Raw genomic sequence first — 20,899 nt, forward strand, 5'->3', positions numbered from 1 at the left:
ATTACAGGAAGTCCTCCTCGTATGACTGACTCGCTTAACAACCATATGGAGTGATGATGGTGTAAAAAAAAAAAGTTTTGCAGCCATGTTTACATTTATCCTTGTCTCGCCGCTGGTGTGCTTCGCAACTGGCTTGCAGCAAGAAGAATGAATAGAACTGATGAACAGAAAAGGTCGAGGTAAAATCGCAAGTCATGGTCACGTGACTTGACCACAGAGGAAGTGAGGCTGCAAGAGCTGAAGAAGCTTCTTGGATGAGAAGCGAAATGTCTTCAAAGAAAAACCAGAGAGTCCACTTGCCTCTTGGAAAAAAGCACCTTTGGGACAATCATAACTCACTTTTTTTTCCCCCTCCAGTGCCGCTGTAGCTTCGAATGGCCACTAAACAAACGGTTGTAAGTCAAGGACTACCCGTATCCTGTTTTCATTTTCCTTATTCCTAATGCACCTCAAGAAGGAAAGAGCTAGTCTCCATTTTCCTACATTCTTCTTGGCGGGAGACATCTTGTTGTGGCCAGGAGAGCCGAATGTATAACGTGCTCCCCCCCCCCCCGCCCAGTTTAGCGAAGGGGGGAAAAGTCCTGATACGTCACGTGACACCACCGTCACGTGACACCAACGTCACGACACGAGTTTGACACCCCTGTTTAAACTGTCTTACCGTATTTGCCGGCGTATAAGATGACTGGGCGTATAAGACGACCCCCCCACTTGGAGGCATGTTTTTCAGGGCAAAAAAGTCATCTTATACACCGGCAAATACGGTACATTTCATTTTTTTAAAAAGGAAGGTGGGGTTGGCTTCGAATTGCAATTTCCTTTAAGAGCTCCCTCCAATCTAGAAAAAAAAAAGAATACTACGGTACTAACTAGCCTACAAGAAGAGAGATGATTGCTAGGAATAAGACATCCAATTCAAAGTCTCCTGCAGTTTTGTCCAATGTTAATCACCCCTCAAAAAAAAAAAGAAAAAAAAACATTTTGGACCATTCAATCTATTCTCTATTAAACCCCACAGGGATAATAGGGTTGCTCCACAGGGTCTCCCTAATAATTACCTGAGGTAATCTGAACAACTGTTTGAGCGTGGGAAATATTTTATTGCCTAAACATCTGGTATCATTTGGCAGGCACTGTATGCTATCAATGCTCTTCGCAGGTCCCACTGTTTTTCATTACAATGGAATAGTAAACATTATTAGCCAGGATTTTGCATTATTAGACTGAAACAGAAGGTCAGGGTAAAAGCCAACATACCAGCAAGGAGAGCCGTATTTTATTATTTTATTTTATTATTTTATTTTATTTATATAGAAAATTTATATTGCCACTTTTATCAGAAGCATGTATTAACAAAGATTAATGCATCGGACCAGGTAGCAGTACCACTTGTATGGTAAAAGTTAAGCGACCAAAATAAAGAGACAAAAGTTTTTTTTTTAAAAAAAACAAAAACTAAAGGACCTACAGTTGCTATGGCTATAAACACTCCAGACTATCTACTTTTTCACCAAGTAGATTTTTTTAATGTTAAAAAAATAAATCTCTCAGCGCACTATTTCATTATGACAGGCCAGTAACTCAGGAAAAGAGAAACAGTAATTGGGAGGGGAAAAAAGTTTCGGCCGGGTTTGAAGTTTTCCAAACCAAGATTTGAACAGGCCCCACCCGACTGATTTTTCAAAGATATTTTTAATGCTTTTTAACCATTTGCAAATTGCCCAGAATCACCGAGAGTCAGGTGGTGTATACATTTAGTAAATAGTAAGTAAATAAGCAAAAAACAAACAAACATGACGGATTACAAACTGGAAAATAGACAGAAAGGAGACAAAAGCTTAGATGTATAAAAAGGCTGCTGGAGAAGTGGTGCCTTCTGGATACCAATATAAAAGGCTATGGATGAAACTCTATTCTGTGGTTCCATGTTAGGAGAACAATTAAAAAAAATAAAAATAAAAAACTTGTCAATAAAAGCCATTGAAATTATACTTGAGGGAACATAGATTAGGGGTGTCAAACTCAAGGCCCATGGGCTGGATCCAGCCCATGGGGTGCTTAGATCTGGCCCATGGGGCCACCCTGGAAACAGTGAAGGACTAACCAGAGTTGGAGGAACTACAAGTATCATCTAATCCAGTGTTTTTCAATTTTGGCAACCCATTCTGGCTAGGGAATTCTGGGAGTTGAAGTCCACGCATCTTAAAGTTGCAAGATTGAGAAACACTGATGTAGTACAACACTCTATAATGCACAGGAAACCAATTATACCATCCATGAGAGGTGGCTGTTCAGACTCTACTAAAATACTCCAACAGATCAAGAACCCACAACCTCCATAACCTGACCATCCCGCAAAAATTGTTAAGGTAACAACTTAATCACACCCCAATCAACAACTAAAAAGTTGTTGTGGTTAGCCAGCAGCAGGTGTGGACGGCTGAGGAGAGCGAGGACTCAGATGAGGGGCCAGGACCATTAGGGAGTGGACTGCTGCCTTCACAGATTGTGGGGGCTGGCCGCAGCGATGAGGTGGTTCCCGAGGAGCCTATGCCAAGTACACAGGATTGCTCGTAGGAAAGAGCAGCTGCAACAGCATGGGCGACTTGGGAGTAAGCCTGCAAGGTAATGGCCCCTCCTTCAAGAAGATAAAAGCCAGCTGTGAAACGAACGTACTTTGCAGAAGGCAAAGATGTTTTAAAACTCCAGCCTCGTGGACATTCCGGTATCCTGAGTTTGTATTTGAAGATTCTTGTATTGCAAATTATTTCTTGTCTGTTATCTTTTGGCAGTCTCGCACAGTTTGGCAAGGCTTGTGCTTATCACAGCTAATTATTTGTAAAAGCACTACAAGGTTTCTGTTCCTTTTGAATTGTGTTTGATTTGTTGGGAAAGGGCGTGGGTCAGAACAAAAGCAACCAGGCACCATATAAATGCCACTCAGAGAATAGCCCAAAGTACACACTCTGCTAGAGAGAAGTTCCCTGAGGATGGACTCCACCACGAATCCGAAAGCTTGGAAGACAACCTCTAGTCCCGGTGACCAATCTAGATTGGATCCTGAAATATTATTGTGACACGTATATTCACCTTCATGTCCCCAGAAAGTTTTTCCTTATATTTAAACACAATATAGGCAGCTGCAGCCTGCGCTCATTATTTCTGGGTCCAGTTTCTGTAGCCATGCAGAACAGTTCTTGGCTGTCTTGTCCAGAGCTTATCTTTATCTACCTAAGCACAACTATCCATGTCTGCCCGTAGCTCCTTTCGAATTAAAACATTCCAAAATTCTTCCAGCAGGTCCTTCGTAGGCCATGTCCTCAAGTCCCTGAATTGCCTTTGTTACCTCTTTTGAACTGCTTCGGTCAAGTGTCCTTCTGGAAATGGGATGCCCAGAAATACACATAAAGTATGGTTGAAGTAAGGAAACCAATTAACAAAGATGATTAGGGGACTCGAGACTAAAACATATAAAGAACAGTTGCTGGAATTGGATCTGTCTAGTTCAGGGGTGGGCAAACTTTTTGGCTCAGGGGCCGCATTGACTTTTAAAATTTGACAGACGGGCCAGGTCAGCACAAGATTTTTTGGGAATCGCCCCCCACCCTTTCCCCCTTTTCTCCTCCTCCCCCTCGGAGGCCCCTGAGTCAGGAGTTGCTACCGCCGGCGCGCTCGCGCGGCTCCAGTCCCGCGTTGCCTCGGGAAGGGAAAGGCAAAAAGGAAGAGCCGCGGCGGTGCTTTGCAACGGCAGCAGCGGCACCGGAGGCTCAGGCTCAGTGGCTCCTGGTTTTGCCTTTTCCTTCCCAAGGCAACGCAGGACTGGAGCCGCGCGGAGCTGCGCCGGTGGTAGCAACTCCTGACAGCCCCAGCCGGACACCTGAGCGGAGCCCGGGCGGAACTGCCTGTTGCTGCTGCCGGAGCACTGCCGGGTCGCCTCCTCCAAGCAGCCCTCCCGCCCGCCGGGCTTCCCCTCCGCCGCGGCTCGGGGACAGGCGCGGCGCCCGCGAGTTAAAAGGAAGCCGAAAGTTGCTGGGAAGTTGCTCGGGTTTCCGGGGCTTCAGGCTTAAACTTTGCATAGGCAAAGTTTGCAGGCGGGAGCGTCTTCCCGCCGAGGAGCGGAAGGTTCCGCCCGGTGGGCGGGTGGGCTGCTTGGAGGAGGCGACCGGCGGTGCTCCGGGTTTCCCTCTGCCGCACGGCTCGGGGCCAGGCGTGAGCGCCCGCGAGTTAAAAGGAAGCCGAAATTGCTGGGAAGTTGCTCAGGTTTCCGGGCTTCAGGGCTTTGCAAAGGCAAAGTTTGCAGGCTGGAGCGTCTGGCCCGAGCCGCACGGCAGCCTGCTCCAAGCAGCCCGCCCGCCCGGCGGGCGGAACCCTTCCCGCTCCTCGGCGGGAAGACGCTCCCGCCTGCAAACTTTGCCTTTGCAAAGCCCTGGAAGCCCTGGAAAAAAAAGGGGGATCGGCGGGAGAGGTCGCACTCGAAGGTGATTTCGAACTCCCAGCCGAGGCCTTTGCAAATTTCTTTTCTTTCCTACCCCTAGATCGCTCCGCACTGTTTTGCAGCTTTGGGGGCCACACGGCACAGGGCAATACGCCACGCGCAGCGATTTTTTTTCAGGGGCGGGCCGGATTGGACAGACCAACGGGCCGGATGTGGCCCGTGGGCCGTAGTTTGCCCACCCCTGGTCTAGTTTGATGAAAAGAAGGACTCGGAGGGACATGATAGCAGTGTTCCAATATCTCAGGGGCTGCCACAAAGAAGAGGGAGTCAAGCTATTCTCCAAAGCACCAGAAGGCAGGACAAGAAGCAATGGGTGGAAAATAATCAAGGAGAGAAGCAACTTAGAACTAAGGAGAAACTGCCTGACAGTTAGAACAATGAATCAGTGAATCAATTTGCCTCCAGAAGTTCCAATACTGGAAGTTTTAAAGAAAAAACTGGATAATCATTTGTCTGAAATGTATAAGTTTTCCTCCTAAGCAGGGGGTTGGACTAGAGGATCTCCAAGGTCCCTTCCAACTCTGTTATTCTATTCTAACTAAGGGAGCCAATTAGAACCATGATGGATCTTTTAGAAATTTGGGCTACTCCTTTCTAACAAAGCAGGGACATTTAAAGGGGAATGCAGTATGAAGAGGAAATGAGCAAGAACACAACACACATCCAAACAATATTTGTTGTTGCACTTACTTGTTTCATGTTTTCAGCTAAGAATACGAAATAAACACTACAGAAGCCCAACTGGGTAACCACAAGGAAGAAGTCAACGACATATCTAGGGAACATAATGAGAGGAAAAATAAGTTTTTAAGTTAGTTATGGCCTTGGCAATGCAGAAAGGCGACAATCATGAAAATACATCAGATGCATCAGAAAGGGGTGCCCTGCAAAGATAATTCTGTGAAACAGTGCTCACTAATTTGCTTTAATGCCATCTACTGGTTTCTATCTCCAGTGGATTAGCTAATGCTCTTTTTTAAATGGCCTCATTTCACCCTGCCTTGGATTAGCAGATTCGTGCAAGCTATTCTACCCAAATTGAAATGGTTTGTATTTTGAAGGCAGTATTTTAATTGGCATTTTGGTTTTCTGCCGCTAATGGCACTGGAGTGTTTTCAGAACATTTTTAGCCTGTCTATTCCTTTATGTAGAAGGAATGCAATTGCTTTTTTTTCTCAGATTTTGGATATATCCTACTAGATTAAATAAAGAGAAATATGGGGGTAATTGTATTTTCCAACTATATGCTCTTCAAAGACCTTTAAAATCTTGACAAGCAAGTAACCAGGATTGGTTGAATGTTCAGTGTAACATGCTGGTTATGATTAACCTTCTCTCAAAATTATTAGCAGTCATCTTCTGAATATTTTTTCCAGATAGGGATATACTGATAGTCCTCGGGAGCGGTGTGGTTGCCTAGAGGTGGAGCTCTCACCTCACAATTAGGAGGCTGTGAGTTCGATCCTAGGTAGAGGCAGATATTTCTCTCTTTGGGAAACACTGAGAATATATCTGCTGAACAAAACTCCGCACTGGCGACAGGAAGGGCATCTGGCCATTAAAACATTCTGCTTGCTCAATTCAGTTGTCCAGACTCCGCCCCGCAAAGGATTATGGGATCGTTAAATGAACATGATGATATACTGATAGTCCTCAACTTACAAATGTAATGGAACCTGCCCATCATGGTCGTAAAATGTATCAGTCACATGAACTTCAAATCCAGGTCATTAAGTAGCCCCCAAGTAGGTCTATCTTAACTATGAGTGGTTGTAAGGTGAGGACTACCTGCATCTCCTTTTCTTGGTAAGCAGGTTATAAACCATCTTGAACTTATAGCATTCAACAGGGTATCAAAACTAGAATTATTTGGTCACATCTTGCCTGAACCAGAATAGCACTTTCTTGTGACTGAGGATTACACTTAAAAAAAATCCTACTCAAGAACTGTTGAATGGAGGAGGGGATTGGCGGATGGCACCATACAGATTTAACAGATTAACAGAATTGGAAGGGACTTTGTTGGTCTTCTAGTCCAACCCCCTGCCCAAGCAGGAGACTCTACACTTCTCTGCACGTTTTTCCAGAGTCTCAATATCTTGTTTATAATATAGAGACCAAAACTGGGAGCAGTATTCTAGGTGTGGTCTTACTAAAGCTTTACAGAGTGGTATTACTACCTCACTTGATCTTGGTTGTATCCCTCTGTTAATGCAACTTAGAATTGCATTGCTGCCACCGCACACTGTTGGCTCACATTTAATTGGTTGTCCACCATAATTTCACTAGGGTGGAAGAGCCAAAACTTTGCAGGGTTGAGATGATTTAAGTAGCAGAACAGATCTGCATCCTTGGCAAAATTCTTGAGAGGTGCAATGGGGCACTGGGATGCTGAACATGGTTTGTGGGTTGCCAACTCTAAGCTAAGCCATCATGCATATAATCAACTTTGGCTCGCCATGATATGTAATTTTAAATTTGTGAACTATGAGTACAGAAGTGATGAGATTTGTGCTTTCCTTAATCAACAAACTTAAACAAAAAGCCAAGGATTAAACTAAGCCAAAAAAAGTGTCTGGTTTCCCCTTTCCCTTGCATTCCACCATGTAATGATTAAGGCAGCTTAAATATATCCAACTGGCAATGCTTCTGAGGATCACATCACTTCTGCTGGTTCTTAATCAGTTTGAATTCATAACTTACTGATTGGGTTTATATACAGCCATAGGCCGTACTGTTCTGATCAAGGCTTCCTGGGACCGTAATTAAGCACACGCTTAGTCCAAACAACTCTTGTTTTATTTCAACGCTGAGAATTATGTTCATTCCCAGCCCGTAATGAGTCTCAAACAGTCCCTCGAGATAAGCACCCACCTTTATCTCATTTGAATTGCTGCCAACAACAAAAGTGCCAAATGAACTATAAAAAAACCAACTAAAGTACAAAGTCCACACAGAACTTCAAGGTTTAATCCAAACAGAATGAACGACCTTGCTTCCTGCAAAGGTTTCTCTACCTTTGCACCAGCTTTATACCTTAGGGGAGGGGCAATCACCTCCAAGCCTTACTCCTGAGTCGCCCCTTTTGTCTCAGCTGCTCTTGCCTTCTAGCAGCTCTGCGCATGTGCGCACTGGGAACAGGCTCCCTTTGTTCTGCTGCCTCACTGCTGCCAGACTTCAAAGGCTCCGAAGGCAGCACCCCACTCCCAGATGGCCCTGGCCCCATTTCTGCATCGGACGCAGGACCCTTGTCTGAGTCCTCTCCAGACTCCCAGACTAGCCCCCGTTCTTTCCCACTGTCCTATTCCACTGCTGTCTTGCACAGGCTGCCGGTGAACCACAACACATACTTGGCTGAATAAATCAAGTTTATCCAGCCACTACACATCCAGAACATAGCAACTGTCTTCAGGTGGCATTTTGTGTGTATATGTCTAGTCTCAAGGGCTGCAGAGAGGTTGTTTGGTAACAGAGGAAAGCTACAGAACAGGGGTAGGGAAAGGAGGATATATATGGTCTAACTTCCCAACATGACATTGTCCGGTTGTGTAAGAACTGCAGCTCTTAGGCCTCCGGGGATGTGGTGGGGGCGTGGAGAGAGAGAGATCGTTCTGATTGTGGCAACCTGGCAGGAATTTTTCTTTTCGGACAGAGACTGGGGGATTTTTCAGGCCAGGCCGACCCATTCTGCTCTGATATTGCAGAACCTGAAGGCTGCAGAATTCTCCGCATTAAACAAATAACTTGAGTTTCTGCAAGACACTAGAGAAAAAGGAGGATTTGGCTTGCCTGAATGGGAGTTATATTAGTATGCGGCAATTTATTAGAATACAAACTTGAGGAACAACATGTAAAAGAAACAATGGTGGCATGGGCAAAAAAATTCAGTTATAATATTGAATTGGCTAAATGGCAAAAGCTTTGGACCATCAATAAGAAAATAACTTTGGCCACAGCATACAAGGAAAACCTTTACAAGATGTTTTACAGGTGGCATCTTCCACCAGCAAGGCTTTCCAAAATGTTCGAAAGTCTGTCTCCAAATTGTTGGAAGTGCAAAGATGTGTCAGGCACACTTTTTCACATGTGGTGGACCTGCAATGCTGCAAAAAAAAGTATTGGAGACTGATCCAGACATCGGTGGAACAAATGGTGGGAGAGTGTATTCCATTTAAGCTGGATTTTTTTCTCCTAGGAATAATACCCGAAGGATACAGGAAGGATTTAATTTATCTAATAGTATATGTGTTGACAGGGGCTAGAATAATATATGTGCAATACTGGAAGAAGGAAAGCATACCGCCAGCAACAGAGATAATAAAGAAAATTATGGCCTGTGCAGAATCGGACAGGTTAACTCTAAAATTAAAAAACAAGGGGGAATCCGAGTACTATGAAATGTGGAATAAATTCAATCAGTGGTTGCATAGAAGAAGGCAAGGTCGGAACATAAGCAGCTATGATGATTAGAATAATTAGTAAGCAATGTATCAGACAAGAGGATTGTAAATGGTGAAGTAAAATTTATATATGTATTAACAATTGTAATGGTAGAATGGGTGAGCCGTGTTGTATTCTTATAATTAAAATTTAAAAAATAAAATAACTTGAGTTCATGCAAAAACAATTCTTACCTCCCCCAGGGTGATCGTTTCTGTAAAAAGTGAAAGGGACACGTTTCCATCGCATGGCTAATGGTGTCACTATACCCTAAGAAAGGTATTTTCGATCTATCAAGAACAAGAAAAGGAATTATTTCTCTTCCAATTGGGGTGGGTGGGAAAAGACTGAGTTGTTTGTTTGCTGCTGCAATTTTTCAGAGACTCTGAGCAGCTCACAGGATTGATATAAAAAGACTAAAAACAAAAATGTACGTAGTAAGAGGGAGAAGTCTGGCTAGTACCAATAGGGGAGAGACATCATTGGGAAAATCTCTGAACAGAATATTATCCAGCAAGATCCCTCCCAGACTTTATTCAAGGCAGAGCAGATAGTCCCAGAAATAGGTTGCAGATAGTTTTCAAGGGCTGCCCCTTGTTTACCAAGTTTCAGTCATCCAGATGTAAGGTTACAAACTATGAGTAAAGTCTCTTGATCCAAGGATGTCTGGTACTGGCACACAAGGTGGAAAGGACACGAAGGGTCTCTTGGCTGTGGCTTTCCATCTGCTGTTTTGCAGGAGCCTTAAGTGCAGAAGGACCTCCAGGTTGCAGGTCAGCTCTACGTGGAGAAGAACTATGCCATCCAGAAGGATAATTGCTCCTCCCTCTTTGAGGGAGATGGACAATTCAAAAATAGGAGAAGAGAGGAGAGACAGACAGATAGGTTTGGGTAGGAGATAGATAGATAGATAGTTAGATAGATAGATAGATAGATAGATGGATGGATGGATGGATGGATGGATGGATGGATGGATGGATGGATGGATGGAATAGAGAGAGAATCTATAATTGAGCACATTTTTGAATTATTCATTTCCCTCAAAAAGGGAATGATTATTATTCTGGATAGCATAGATTATTAGATAGATGGGTGGATCGATGGATGGATGGGGTAGGTAGGTAGGTAGATACTGTAGATGGATGGATGGATGGATGGATGGATAGATAGATAGATAGATGATAGGTAGATAGATAGATAGATAGATAGATAGATAGATAAGGAGATGCTAGCCATCTTTGGTGATCCTTGCATCTTTGGCAGGCGACGCGATGTTGACTCAGCTTGGCAGATCGGTCACGAGAGAGATAGATGCAACAAAAGATGACAGATAGGATTGATACACATGCCTATAAAACACACTAGGTGATAGATTAGATTGATTTTCCACAACTATAAGTTGTAGCTTGCAACGTTTGCTTAAGGCAGAATCTCATCTGCCATCATCAGGCTTCTGTATTGTGTTCGTCTGTGAGTCAGACTTTCACAGCTGGACGAACTGACTCACAGACGAACACAATAATATATATATATACACAATATATATATATACGCTATATATATATATATATATATATATATATATATATATATATATATATATATAATTACCTATGTATCTATGTATCTATCTATATCTACCTACCTACTTACGTACCTATCTTTGGGCGCAACTAGCTTCTGAATCCATAATTACCTGGTAAAATTCGGCCTAAGCCTGTTTCTCCCCATTCAGATCTCCATGCAATGGATGGAGTTATATAAACAGGTATCATTAGCATATTGATGATACCTCACTCCAGGCTGTCAGATGACCTCTTCCAATCCATTAAGAGAAAGAGAGAGGTGGAAGCTGGACAAAGTTAAGCCATTACTAAAGCGCTCAAGAAAATGCAAGTATCCTCCCAAGAGTAGACATAGCTTGATAGAAAAAGAAAAAAACAAAGTCCAGAAAAACATAACAGGTGTAATTCTCTAATTTAACAAGCTGGTAATCAGGAATTCCATACAAGTGAACTGGAGGGAAGGGGACAGACTTCTGAACTCCTTCTGCCAGCCTGCTTGGCTTCTGTATGAGCAAATCCCAGAGGGAAAAATATTTCCTCTTCTACAAGCCAGCACAGAAATATGGCGGGCACTTTGAGTCCATTAATCCACACGATACAGAGCAAAGCAAAACAGTATAAAACAAAACAAACCCATAAATCCAACCTGCCAGTAGCTTATTTTTTCATAGAGGCTGCAAAGAAAAGGTCTATCCCTAAAGCTTGATATCCCACATAGAAATATAGGCCGGTAATATTTGGCGGGTTAATTTCCACGGCAGAAGCGACATCGACAAAATAAGATAGCTACATACTAACCTGACAGATAGATACTGGCTGCATCGTACCAAAATGTGCATGCAGTGAATTGATATAATTCCAATGAAGAGAAGACTGATTGGTCCAAGCTGCATGGGAGAAGGAACAAATTTACAACAAATTTAGCAACAAATTTACAAAGGGTAATTAATGTGCGTCCCCTTTCTGCAGTGATGAGAGAAAACAGATCTGGAAGATTTGCAAAGTATCCAGCTCTCAATGCCTTTGTCATCTTTGTAGGCTCCTAAAAATACAAAAGCTCTGGATTTAAATGTTTGTGTGAAGACTTGGGGCGTGGCACAAAGGCAACACAGTCAGCTAAGTAATAAGAGTCCCTTTATTATCTCCAATTTTGCCCCCAATGTTCAGGTTACCTTCTGGCTGGAGAAAAACTCTCCCAGGAACAGCCTTTGACTGCAGAAAAGTAAGTCCAAAACATGAGCAACACAAACTGTAACTTAAAGTCCAAACAAGCCAAACTGAAGTAATTAGTTTGGCAGGGCAGGAGCAAGAATTTCAGACTTGAAGGCACGGCAAAACTCACATGGTTGGGAAGACGCCAGGAACACAGATAAGTCACGACAACACAGGATAAAGTCACGTTTGCTCCCAGCAGCCTGCCGCACGCAGCCTGCCTTTCTTATCAACTGTCTTCCCAGCTGTGCCTAATGAAGGGAATCAGGTCCCTTTCTTCCCCCATAAGCCATACAACCCACATTGCTCTCTTCTCTGTTCCTCCCTGCGTGCCCTAGGATGAAGAGGGGGGTGGGCCTGGGTCTTCCTCTGAACTCCCTCTCCCTTGTTCTATCTCTCCCCTGCTCTGCCCAGCCGGACTTTGCCCTTCTCCAGCCTCCTCTACATCCAAAGAAGCCGCACTCCTATTCCCTGTCAGCTGTCCGGCTTCCTCCTCAGATTCAGACTCCAACAGGGGCATGACAGTTTGCATGGTGTTCCAATTCAGTATGGGATAGGAAAACTATAAATCTTGTCCCCAATTCTACCACTGTCTTACTGAGTGACTGTAACATTTGATGTATTTTGCAGTTCCAGTGTAAAATACATTCAAGAAAACAAGTTTCAAGCTTGACCGCGATGTGGCATCTCAAATGACAGGTTCTGGACCTCAATATAAAGGACTTTGCACACAACAGATCAACAGTGATTTATGTCATTTGCATGTTAGCATTTTGCAATTAGCATTTAGACTTACATATTGTCTCATAATGCTTTACAGCACTCTCTAGGTGGTTTACAATATCAGCATATTGGCTCCAACAATCTGGATCCTCATTTTACTGACCTCGGGGGGATGGAAGGCTGAGTCAACCTCGAGCTTGTCAAGATTGAACTCCAGACTGTGGGCAGAATTAGCCTGCAACACAGGTACTCCTCAACTTACAAATCACCATTGGGTGTGGGTGGGTGATATGGTGACAATGAGAATCTTTACAAGGCTCAACTTAGATTTTTAATTGCTTAGGATTATGGTATGTGCTCTGTTTTCACCATTCAGAGTTTCACTTATGAATAAATATTCATTTAATAAATAAATATTTTTTTCCTAATGATCTACCCCCAATGAAATAAATAAAACCATATTCTGATTTCATATAATGGCCCAGTTCACAGAATATAGAAAGCTGGGTTCTTACAATATAGCAATAGCACTTAAACTTATATACCACTTCATAGTGCTTTACAGCCCTCATTAAGTGGTTTGAGTCAGCCTATTGCCCCCAACAATCTGGGTCCTCATTTTACCAACCTTGGAAGGAATGGAAGGCTGAGTCAACCTTGAGCCGGTGGGAATCAAATTGCTGACCTGTTAAGCAGCCGGCAGTCAGCAGAAGTAGCCTGCAGTACTGCATTCTAACCACTGCACCACCACAGCTCTTAATATGCTGAATCTCCCACCATTTGCCTCACTTGTTATGCAAACTCGGCCATTTTGTGGCAGGCTTCAACAGTCAACTCTTAACAGCTTATTGTCCTCCATAGCTGGGATATGACTAAAACTTACCAGAATGCCTGCGTGTTTTATTGCAAGAGGAAGGCCCAGAAGTCCTGTCCCAATGTTTCCTTTAAGGATGTGAGTGAGCGTTTGAACGAATCTGAAAATGTAAAGAAAAACACAAAATATCAGGGGTGTGTGTGTGTGTGTGTGTATATGTGTGTGTGTGAATCATCTAGTCTTAAAGAAGTCTTGAAAAGGCAAAGAGGTTATTGTAAATACGTGGGAATGGAGTACGTACGTAATGCCCTCCTGATCAAGGTGATATTTCTTCTCGGGCGGCAGTAAATCTGTTTCATTCTCAAATTCATCGTCTGAACTCTGGTCTTCTATTAAAGGCTTCATTACTTCCAGGTCTACTTTAAAACAAAACATTCTGTATTACTGAATATAGTACCTAAGAATATCTTCAGCTCACCTTCAGTTTTCTTATGAGAACATTAATATAAGTCATCATTATAAAATCACTTCCCTGGTTAATTCTGCTTTGAAGTGCTGATTCCCAATCAAGTTTAATTCCTTTTGTATGAGTGCTGTGGGCTTTCCTTTTTTTATGTTCCCCTAAAGTCAACGAAGCAGTTGATTTTGGTTCGTAGAGTAACAGATGAAGTGGGAAACATCTATCGTTTGCGGGATTTACAACATAAATCCAATTGATTTGAGATTCCCTAACTGTTAAACGATAGTTTAAGGCAGAGGTCTCCAAACAGCATAGCTGGCTGGAGAATTCTGGGAGTTGAAGTCCACCAGTCTTAAAGTTGCCAAATTTGGGGACTCCTTAAGGAATAGTAACATGATTCCTTATTGAGGAATAGAGTTTGGGTTTGGGGAGGGGTTGGTTATGCCTTTGAACCAGCCTTGATTCCAGGGCAGTGTGGGAAGATGGCTCCCACAGTTTTCTTATTCCATTTTCTATTCTGGTGCCTTTAACTGTTACACCAAACTAACATTAAGGAAAGGTTTAGCCAGAATTATTTGTCAAGATTTGCACATCCAGGTAGTCCTTGACTTATGACTGGTTGCTTAACGACGGTTCAAAGTTATGATGGACCTTCCCAGGGCTAGTTACAACTTGGTTCGGAAGTTCTGGTAGCCAGCCCCTCCCCCTGGTCACATGATCACATTTCAGGCAATCAGTCCGCATTTACAATTGTTTGCCACATCCTGTGGTCACATGATCACAATTTACAAGATTTTAGCTTACAAACTAACGTTTACTTCCAGTTTTCAGCAAAAATTTCCCAAAGCGAACAAGGGGTTCATTAAACAACTGTGGTGTTCACTTAACAACCAATGTAGCTCCCCTTTTACGACTTTCAACCCTTCAGTAATTCGGAGTAGAGTTGGGGCGAATGGATGGAGCTGAGCGTTTACTGGCCGAATGCCCTTCCTAACACCACATGGAGTTCACAGCAGATATTTTTTTTATTTGTGCTTGAGGAGAGAGAAACATCTGCCGCTACCTAAGATTGAACTCTCAACCTTCTGAACGGGAGGCGATTAGCTTCATCGCTAGGCCACCACGCCGCTCTTAACAACCACTGCAACAAAGCTAGTAAAATTGGGTCATTCACATGGGTGACCCACTTCACGACTTAGGACCAAAACAAACAGGCCCCATTAGGGTCGTAAATCAAGGACTATCTGTATTAATTATTTTACACCCACTATAATCAAAACAGATTCTTTGCAGTTTATAAGAAGAGCAACATGAAGCAAAGCGTGTGAATTGGAGCAGTCGCAGGTAAAACTAGCAAAATCAGTAATACCAAAATAATAATAATAATCACAATAAACAATCCTTCATTCCCCTTAACCCTCCAAATTAACTCATTTTCTAATTTCCAATTAAGTTTATTCCATAACATAGCTGCTGCCATCAAAAAAGAAGCACGTAATTGATGAAAATGCAGAATTGCTTCATTTTTTTAAAAAAACTTTTATTTTGCAGTTCAAAGTGATGGTGATTCTTTACAGAAATGCAGTTTTGGGGGAAGGGGTGGAAAATCCATTATATGGAGCCTTTCTCCACCTCTTCAGGCATCTTCACTTATGGCAGGGGTGTCAAACTGGATTTCTTCGAGGGGCCAGATCAGCATTGTAGTTCTCCTCCACCGGCCGGCCAGGGTGGGGTGGGGAGCAGTGGTGGTATTCAAAAAAAATTTAGTACCAGTTCTGTGAGCGTGGCGTGGCTTGGTGGGCGTGGCAAGGGAAGGATACTGTAAAATCTCCATTCCCTCCCCACCCCACTAACCTGCTTTCCAGCTCCGTTCTCCTGTGCAGGGCAACAAAAGAAGACCCAGCCGATCAGCTGGGACTTGGGAGGAAGAGAATAGATGGGGGCGGGGCCAGTCTGAAGTGGTATTTGCCGGTTCTCTTAACTACTCAAAATTTCCGCTACCGGTTCTCCAGAACTGGTCAGAACCTGCTGAATACCACTTCTGGTGGGGGGAATATGGGATGGATGCCTCCTGCAGCACCCTGCCGGCCAAAATAGGGCACCCTCATGCAGCACTTTGCCAGCCAAAACAGAGCACAAGGGGCCCCTGTGTCCTGCTTTGGCTGGCAAAGTGCTGCAGGAGGCCAGAAATGGGGTGGGGGACCACACACAGCCCCCCGCCCCATTTTGGCTGCACCATTCCCTCCCCCCGTTTTTGAGGCACAATGGGCTGGTCCTTTGCTATTTCCAGACCGGCCCTGCGGGCCAAATTTAAGCACCCTGCAGGCCGTATCTGGCCTGTGGGCCTTGAGTTTGACACCCCTGACTTATGAGATAGGAAAGAGGGGAAGAAACAAGAGAAATATCCATGGATTATATATGAGGGGTATTTTTTTAAATCAAAGATTCCCTCCAAAATCAGATATGGAAGATAAATTATTAATGCAGGAGAAATACGATGATTGCAAGCAATATAATCAACATCAGAAGCAGTTAAAAACAACACTTTTTCCCCCCCAAGCAAAAATATTACAAATGCTTTTAATTCATATAGGTAGTCCTTGCCTAGCGAGCAAAATTGGGACCATCACTAAGCGACGTCGTCAAAAAGTGAGATATCACACGATGATGATGAACTTAAGGCCTCATGTCTGCTGCAGTTATTAAACAAGTCACCTGCAGTCGTTAAGCAAGGCATCCTGTGACTGCAGCTTGTGATTTTACTGCCAGTTTCTCCACTGACTCCTCTTGTTGGAAGCCAGCGGCGAAGTTCAAAAATGGGGATTGTGTGAACATGGGGTGCCAAGGTCTTCATAAAACCCCCACCAGATGCAAAGGACCCAAATGATGATCATGTGACGTTAAGTGCAAGGAATGGCCACAACTTTTATCTTTCTGGCACTGTCCTAATTTCAAATCGTTGCTAAGCAGAGCAGCCGTTAAGCAAGGACTACCTGTATTTTTAGGGGATTAAAAAAATCCTAGAAACAGCAGCATCTGGTGGAGAAGGAGGTTCAAAGGAACTTCAGAGTAGCATTTTAATGTGTTGCAAGCCCCACCCTTTTCCTAATATGTGCTTTGCTATACCACATACGTGTCCCAGCGCCAAACTTTGTGACAACACAAGACTCCCATCATTCTGTGAATCTTCAAATGTGGCACTCTAAAAAAAATTAACTCCAATTAGATAAACGGAATGCATACCTGTAATCTCAGCTGATTCACTATCAGCTGAGACTACAGGTAGTCCTCGAGTTACAACGGTTCATTTAGCGACCGTTCAAAGTTACAATGGCACTGAAAAAAAGCAACATGGCCGTTTACAACCGTTGCAGCCTCCCTAGGGTCACTTGATTTAATAGTCAAACCCTTGACAAATGACTCATATTTATGACAGCTGCAGTGTCCCCAGGGGTCATGCGATTCCCACTTTGTGACCTTCTGACGAGCAGTCAATGGGGAGTCCTGATTCACTTAACAACCGTGTTGCTATCTTCACAATTGCACGGATTCACTTAACAGCTGTGACAAGGAAGGTTGTAAAACGGGGCAAAATTCACTTCACTGTCTCACTTAGCGACAAAAACTTGGGGCTCAGCTGTCGTAAGTCAAGGACTACCTGTATTTAGGGTTTCAGCATCAATTACCACACACATGCAGGAGATGTCCTTCTAAAAGAAAGCCTTTTCTTCCTCATAGTTCTCCAACTCTGCAGTGCTCTTCCTAGGAAGATTTAGCCACTGCTACGAGCCAATGACCTACATATATTTGTAGTTTTTTTAAAAAAAATACAAATATTTTCCCATATTCTTCACAGTTTTAAAGAATATAGATCTAGTTAGGACCTTTCATGGCAGATATCTGCTCTGAATCTGTTTCAGTAATTGTCAAGAATTTACCTCAAAACAGTTCACTAAAATAAAAAAGCCACTTGTAACATTTGTAGAATCTGTTGGGGAGAGAAGTGTAGTATATACTTTTATATATATTAACCTCTTTGTAGATAATGCCCATTTAAAAAAGAAAGTCTCCCTCAAGTGACATTCAATTCTTGATAACTTATAGACATTTCCATGTAATTTCTTAACACCGTAAGAAAGTGGCTTTTTAAAAAAAAACAAATCCCCCTTACTTTTGGACAGAACTATGGAAAAAGATGCATAAAATGTTCACATTTGTGCATGCATATCGCAGTTTGCAACTAGCTTACCTTTTTAAAGAAAGCTTTTTGTTTTGCCTTGATTCTTTCCCTTTTAATTGTTTATTAGCTTTGAGTTCTTTTTCTTTGGCTCTGCAAAAATCATGATTTTTTAAAAAATCTCATTAAAAAAAAAAAGCTTACCCAATTTCTTTACCTCACAAAATCATGACTATATAACCTGCGGGAAACTAGGATTTTTGTATAAGAACCTTATTTAGCATTCTTTCAGGTATTTGATTGTGTGGAATTAAGAAAGAAAATGATCTTAAATGAAAAGATTAGAAAAAACTCCTAATTATTAAGGTGAAAAAGATCATGCATTTCGATTCTGAAACATCTCGTTTTGAGGGTATGAACCATTTGAGTGTGAAACAGGTTTCAAGACCAAAGCATCTACATTGAAAATACCGTTTTGCATCCGAAATAGAGTTTCACACACACCAGAAGCAGGATATTTTGAATTCAAAACAGTTCAACCCCAGCTGTTTCTCAGATCCTACTCCTAGCCATATACTCCTTATCCTTTGCCCTTTATACATCTCGATATTCAGAGGCATCTGTGAGAGGGTTAAAAAAAAAAAAGGACACAATGGTAGTTGTTATATTGCAATGGAAGGCCTGTTCCTTTTATATACATTGAATATTACAACAACCTAAAGTACCACCTTGTCTCTTTTAAGCCCCCTATGGATGATGGTGCCAACATCTCCTTCAGATCTCCCTGTTATTTTCCCAAGTTATTTCCCTCAAAACTAAATTAATATAGCGTACATAAGTTTACCCTATGTTTTCTTCACCCCACATCATCCTTCTAGTTCATTTCCTTCTAGACCAGGGGTGTCAAACTCAAGGCCCGTTGGCCACATACGGCCCAGGGGGTGCTTTAAATCTAGGCCTGTGGGGCCATCCTGGAAATAGCAAAGGAGCAGCCCGCGGTGCCCTGTATTCGGCCTGGGTGGCCTCCTGAAGCACTCTGCCAGCCAAAATGGGGCACGGCGCTGCCACATACGCCCCCCCCATGCCCCGTTTTGGCCAGCAAAGTGTTGCAGAAGACCGTTGAGGTTGAAAATGGGGTGGAGGGGCTTCACGCACCTCTCCGTGGCCCATTTTGGCCAGTAGGGTGCTACAGGAGGCATCTATCCCGTCCCTCCCACGGCCGACCCACGGAGAACTACAATGCTGATCCAGCCCTCAAGGAAATCCAGTTTGACACCCTTGTTCTAGACTTAAACACATAAACTCGGTAGAGTATTTCTCATCAGCACCTGTGAACATCACATGTTGAGTGGACATCTCCTCGCCATAAGGAGAAGCCAGACCCCTACATACAATAGGACTTGGTCACACAGTGGTGCTTCTATGGTTACCAGCTCTGAATGCAAAAAGTCCTCACCCACTCTAGACAGGGGGCGGGGCTTGATGGAACATGGCAGACAAGGGGGTGGAGCTTGATGGAATCTTCTGTTTACTGGCCACAATCCTGAAAGGAGAGTTTTTATTGGTTGGCAACTGAGCTGCTCTGCTCCAGAAGACCAAGCCTGTAAAATACAAAAAACGGATATACTCAAGCAATGGAGTATGTAGAAGGGAGACTCATCCCACATCCCTGGATTCATTCAACAAGCTAAGCCATAATGTAGAATTTCTTGTGTGTTTATGTGGGGACCCGGGGCGTGGCACAAAAGTAACGCAGCCAAAGGACAGATCTAACTCCCCTTTATTGCTTCAACTTTGCCCCCCAAATGTCCCAACGCTTACTACAAGTCCTGGAGCAAAGCTCTCACGTGCCCCTTCAACAGCCTCTGACTGCGAGTAGTCCAGTAAGCAAGGTGAGCAAAGCAGTAACCAAGGCCAGAAGTCCAGTAAGTAAGGTGAGCAAAACAGTAACCAGAGCAAGAGGTTCAGCGAAGAAGGCAAACCAGGCAAGCCCAAGACAGAGCACAGTAATCTCCAGGCGATGGCAAGTTGCACATGAGGCTCCACAGATTCAACACTTGTTCCTGACAAATGCCCCTCCCACTGGCAACTCCTTACATCTCAGGCCCCAGGTGTGCCTTATGAAGGGGAGCAGGATCAGTCTGCGTTGTTCTCACCTCCTCTCTTCTCTCCGTGCTCTGGGATCAGGAGGGGGGTGGTCCATGCTCATCGCCTGAGCTCTGTCTCTCCTGCTCCTCCCTGTCTGCAAGCCTTCCTAATCCTGAAAAGTCTTGCCCGGACTGGCCCTGCCCTTCCCCAGTTTCCTCCAAAGCCAAGAGAGCTGCTGCCCCCTAGATCTCTGTCGGCTCCTGTTCCAGCTCATCTTCCCCTGCAGTTTCAGGCTCCAACGGGGGACATGACAGTTTGGCTTAAACCAGTTTCTATGGAGATTCTCAATCATCCAGGTCAGCGGTTTCCAAACTTTCCAGCTTTGCGGACTGGCGGTGGGGGAGAGAGGGAATGGTTCCAAGTGAGTGGCAGGCAAGCACACATGTGCATGCAGCGCTATTTGCACAAGTGACATGCATGCTTGCCCACTCGCTGTGTGCAGAAGTGCTTCTGCGGCCTGGTTCTGAAAGGGCCACGGGGCCACGGCCCAGTAGTGGGCCACGGCCTGGGGGTTGTGGACCCCTGATCCAGGTCATGGTTGTCTTAAAGGTACTTTTTCCAAAATACAACTGAAGTTTCTTGGTTTTTTTTTTTCCTTTGAAAATGTTTCACTTCTCATCCAAGAAGCTTCTTCAGTTCTTGAGTTCTGAAGAAGCTTCTTGGATGAGGAGCGAAACATTTTCAAAGGAAAAAGAAAACACTAAGAAACTCACATTGCCTTTTGGAAAAAGCATCTTTGGGATGGCTTAAACCAGTGTTTCTCAACCCCGGCATTTTTTAAAGATGTATGGACTTCAACTCCCAGAATTCCCTGGAATTCTATCAACCGAAGTCTATACATCTTAAAACACTGGCGTAGCCAATT

The 20,899-nt window shown here is 43.6% G+C and overlaps 2 protein-coding genes across 8 annotated transcripts in view; one reads left to right on the top strand and one right to left on the bottom strand.

Moving 5' to 3' along the window:
- The window catches only part of SLC36A4 (solute carrier family 36 member 4), a 45,882-nt gene that overhangs the window by 17,076 nt on the left and 7,907 nt on the right, over positions 1 to 20,899 (bottom strand). The window contains exons 2-8 of one of the 7 annotated variants that reach the window (XM_087966143.1): positions 19,343 to 19,487; positions 18,391 to 18,506; positions 13,551 to 13,665; positions 13,319 to 13,409; positions 11,299 to 11,387; positions 9,130 to 9,225; positions 5,186 to 5,270 (exon numbers count right to left, since the gene is read on the bottom strand). In XM_087966143.1, the coding sequence (XP_087822269.1) occupies positions 5,186 to 5,270; positions 9,130 to 9,225; positions 11,299 to 11,387; positions 13,319 to 13,409; positions 13,551 to 13,654 (465 nt within the window). In that variant the 5' untranslated portion in view covers positions 13,655 to 13,665; positions 18,391 to 18,506; positions 19,343 to 19,487. Of the gene's footprint in view, positions 1 to 5,185; positions 5,271 to 9,129; positions 9,226 to 11,298; positions 11,388 to 13,318; positions 13,410 to 13,550; positions 13,669 to 18,357; positions 18,507 to 19,342; positions 19,488 to 20,899 lie in introns of all 7 variants that reach the window. The other 6 variants (XM_087966140.1, XM_087966142.1, XM_026679928.2 and 3 more) reach the window with 6 other exon arrangements.
- DEUP1 (deuterosome assembly protein 1) overlaps positions 20,238 to 20,899 on the top strand; it is a 76,733-nt gene continuing 76,071 nt past the window's right edge. Inside the window, exon 1 of the mRNA XM_087966136.1 lies at positions 20,238 to 20,330. Within this exon, the coding sequence (XP_087822262.1) occupies positions 20,282 to 20,330 (49 nt within the window). The 5' untranslated portion in view covers positions 20,238 to 20,281. The remainder of the gene's footprint in view (positions 20,331 to 20,899) is intronic.

This window comes from Notechis scutatus, chromosome 5 (genome assembly GCF_049901735.1).
Source record: "Notechis scutatus isolate UNSWTSFEM ecotype Mainland chromosome 5, rNotScu1.2, whole genome shotgun sequence".
Lineage (NCBI taxonomy): Eukaryota > Metazoa > Chordata > Lepidosauria > Squamata > Elapidae > Notechis > Notechis scutatus.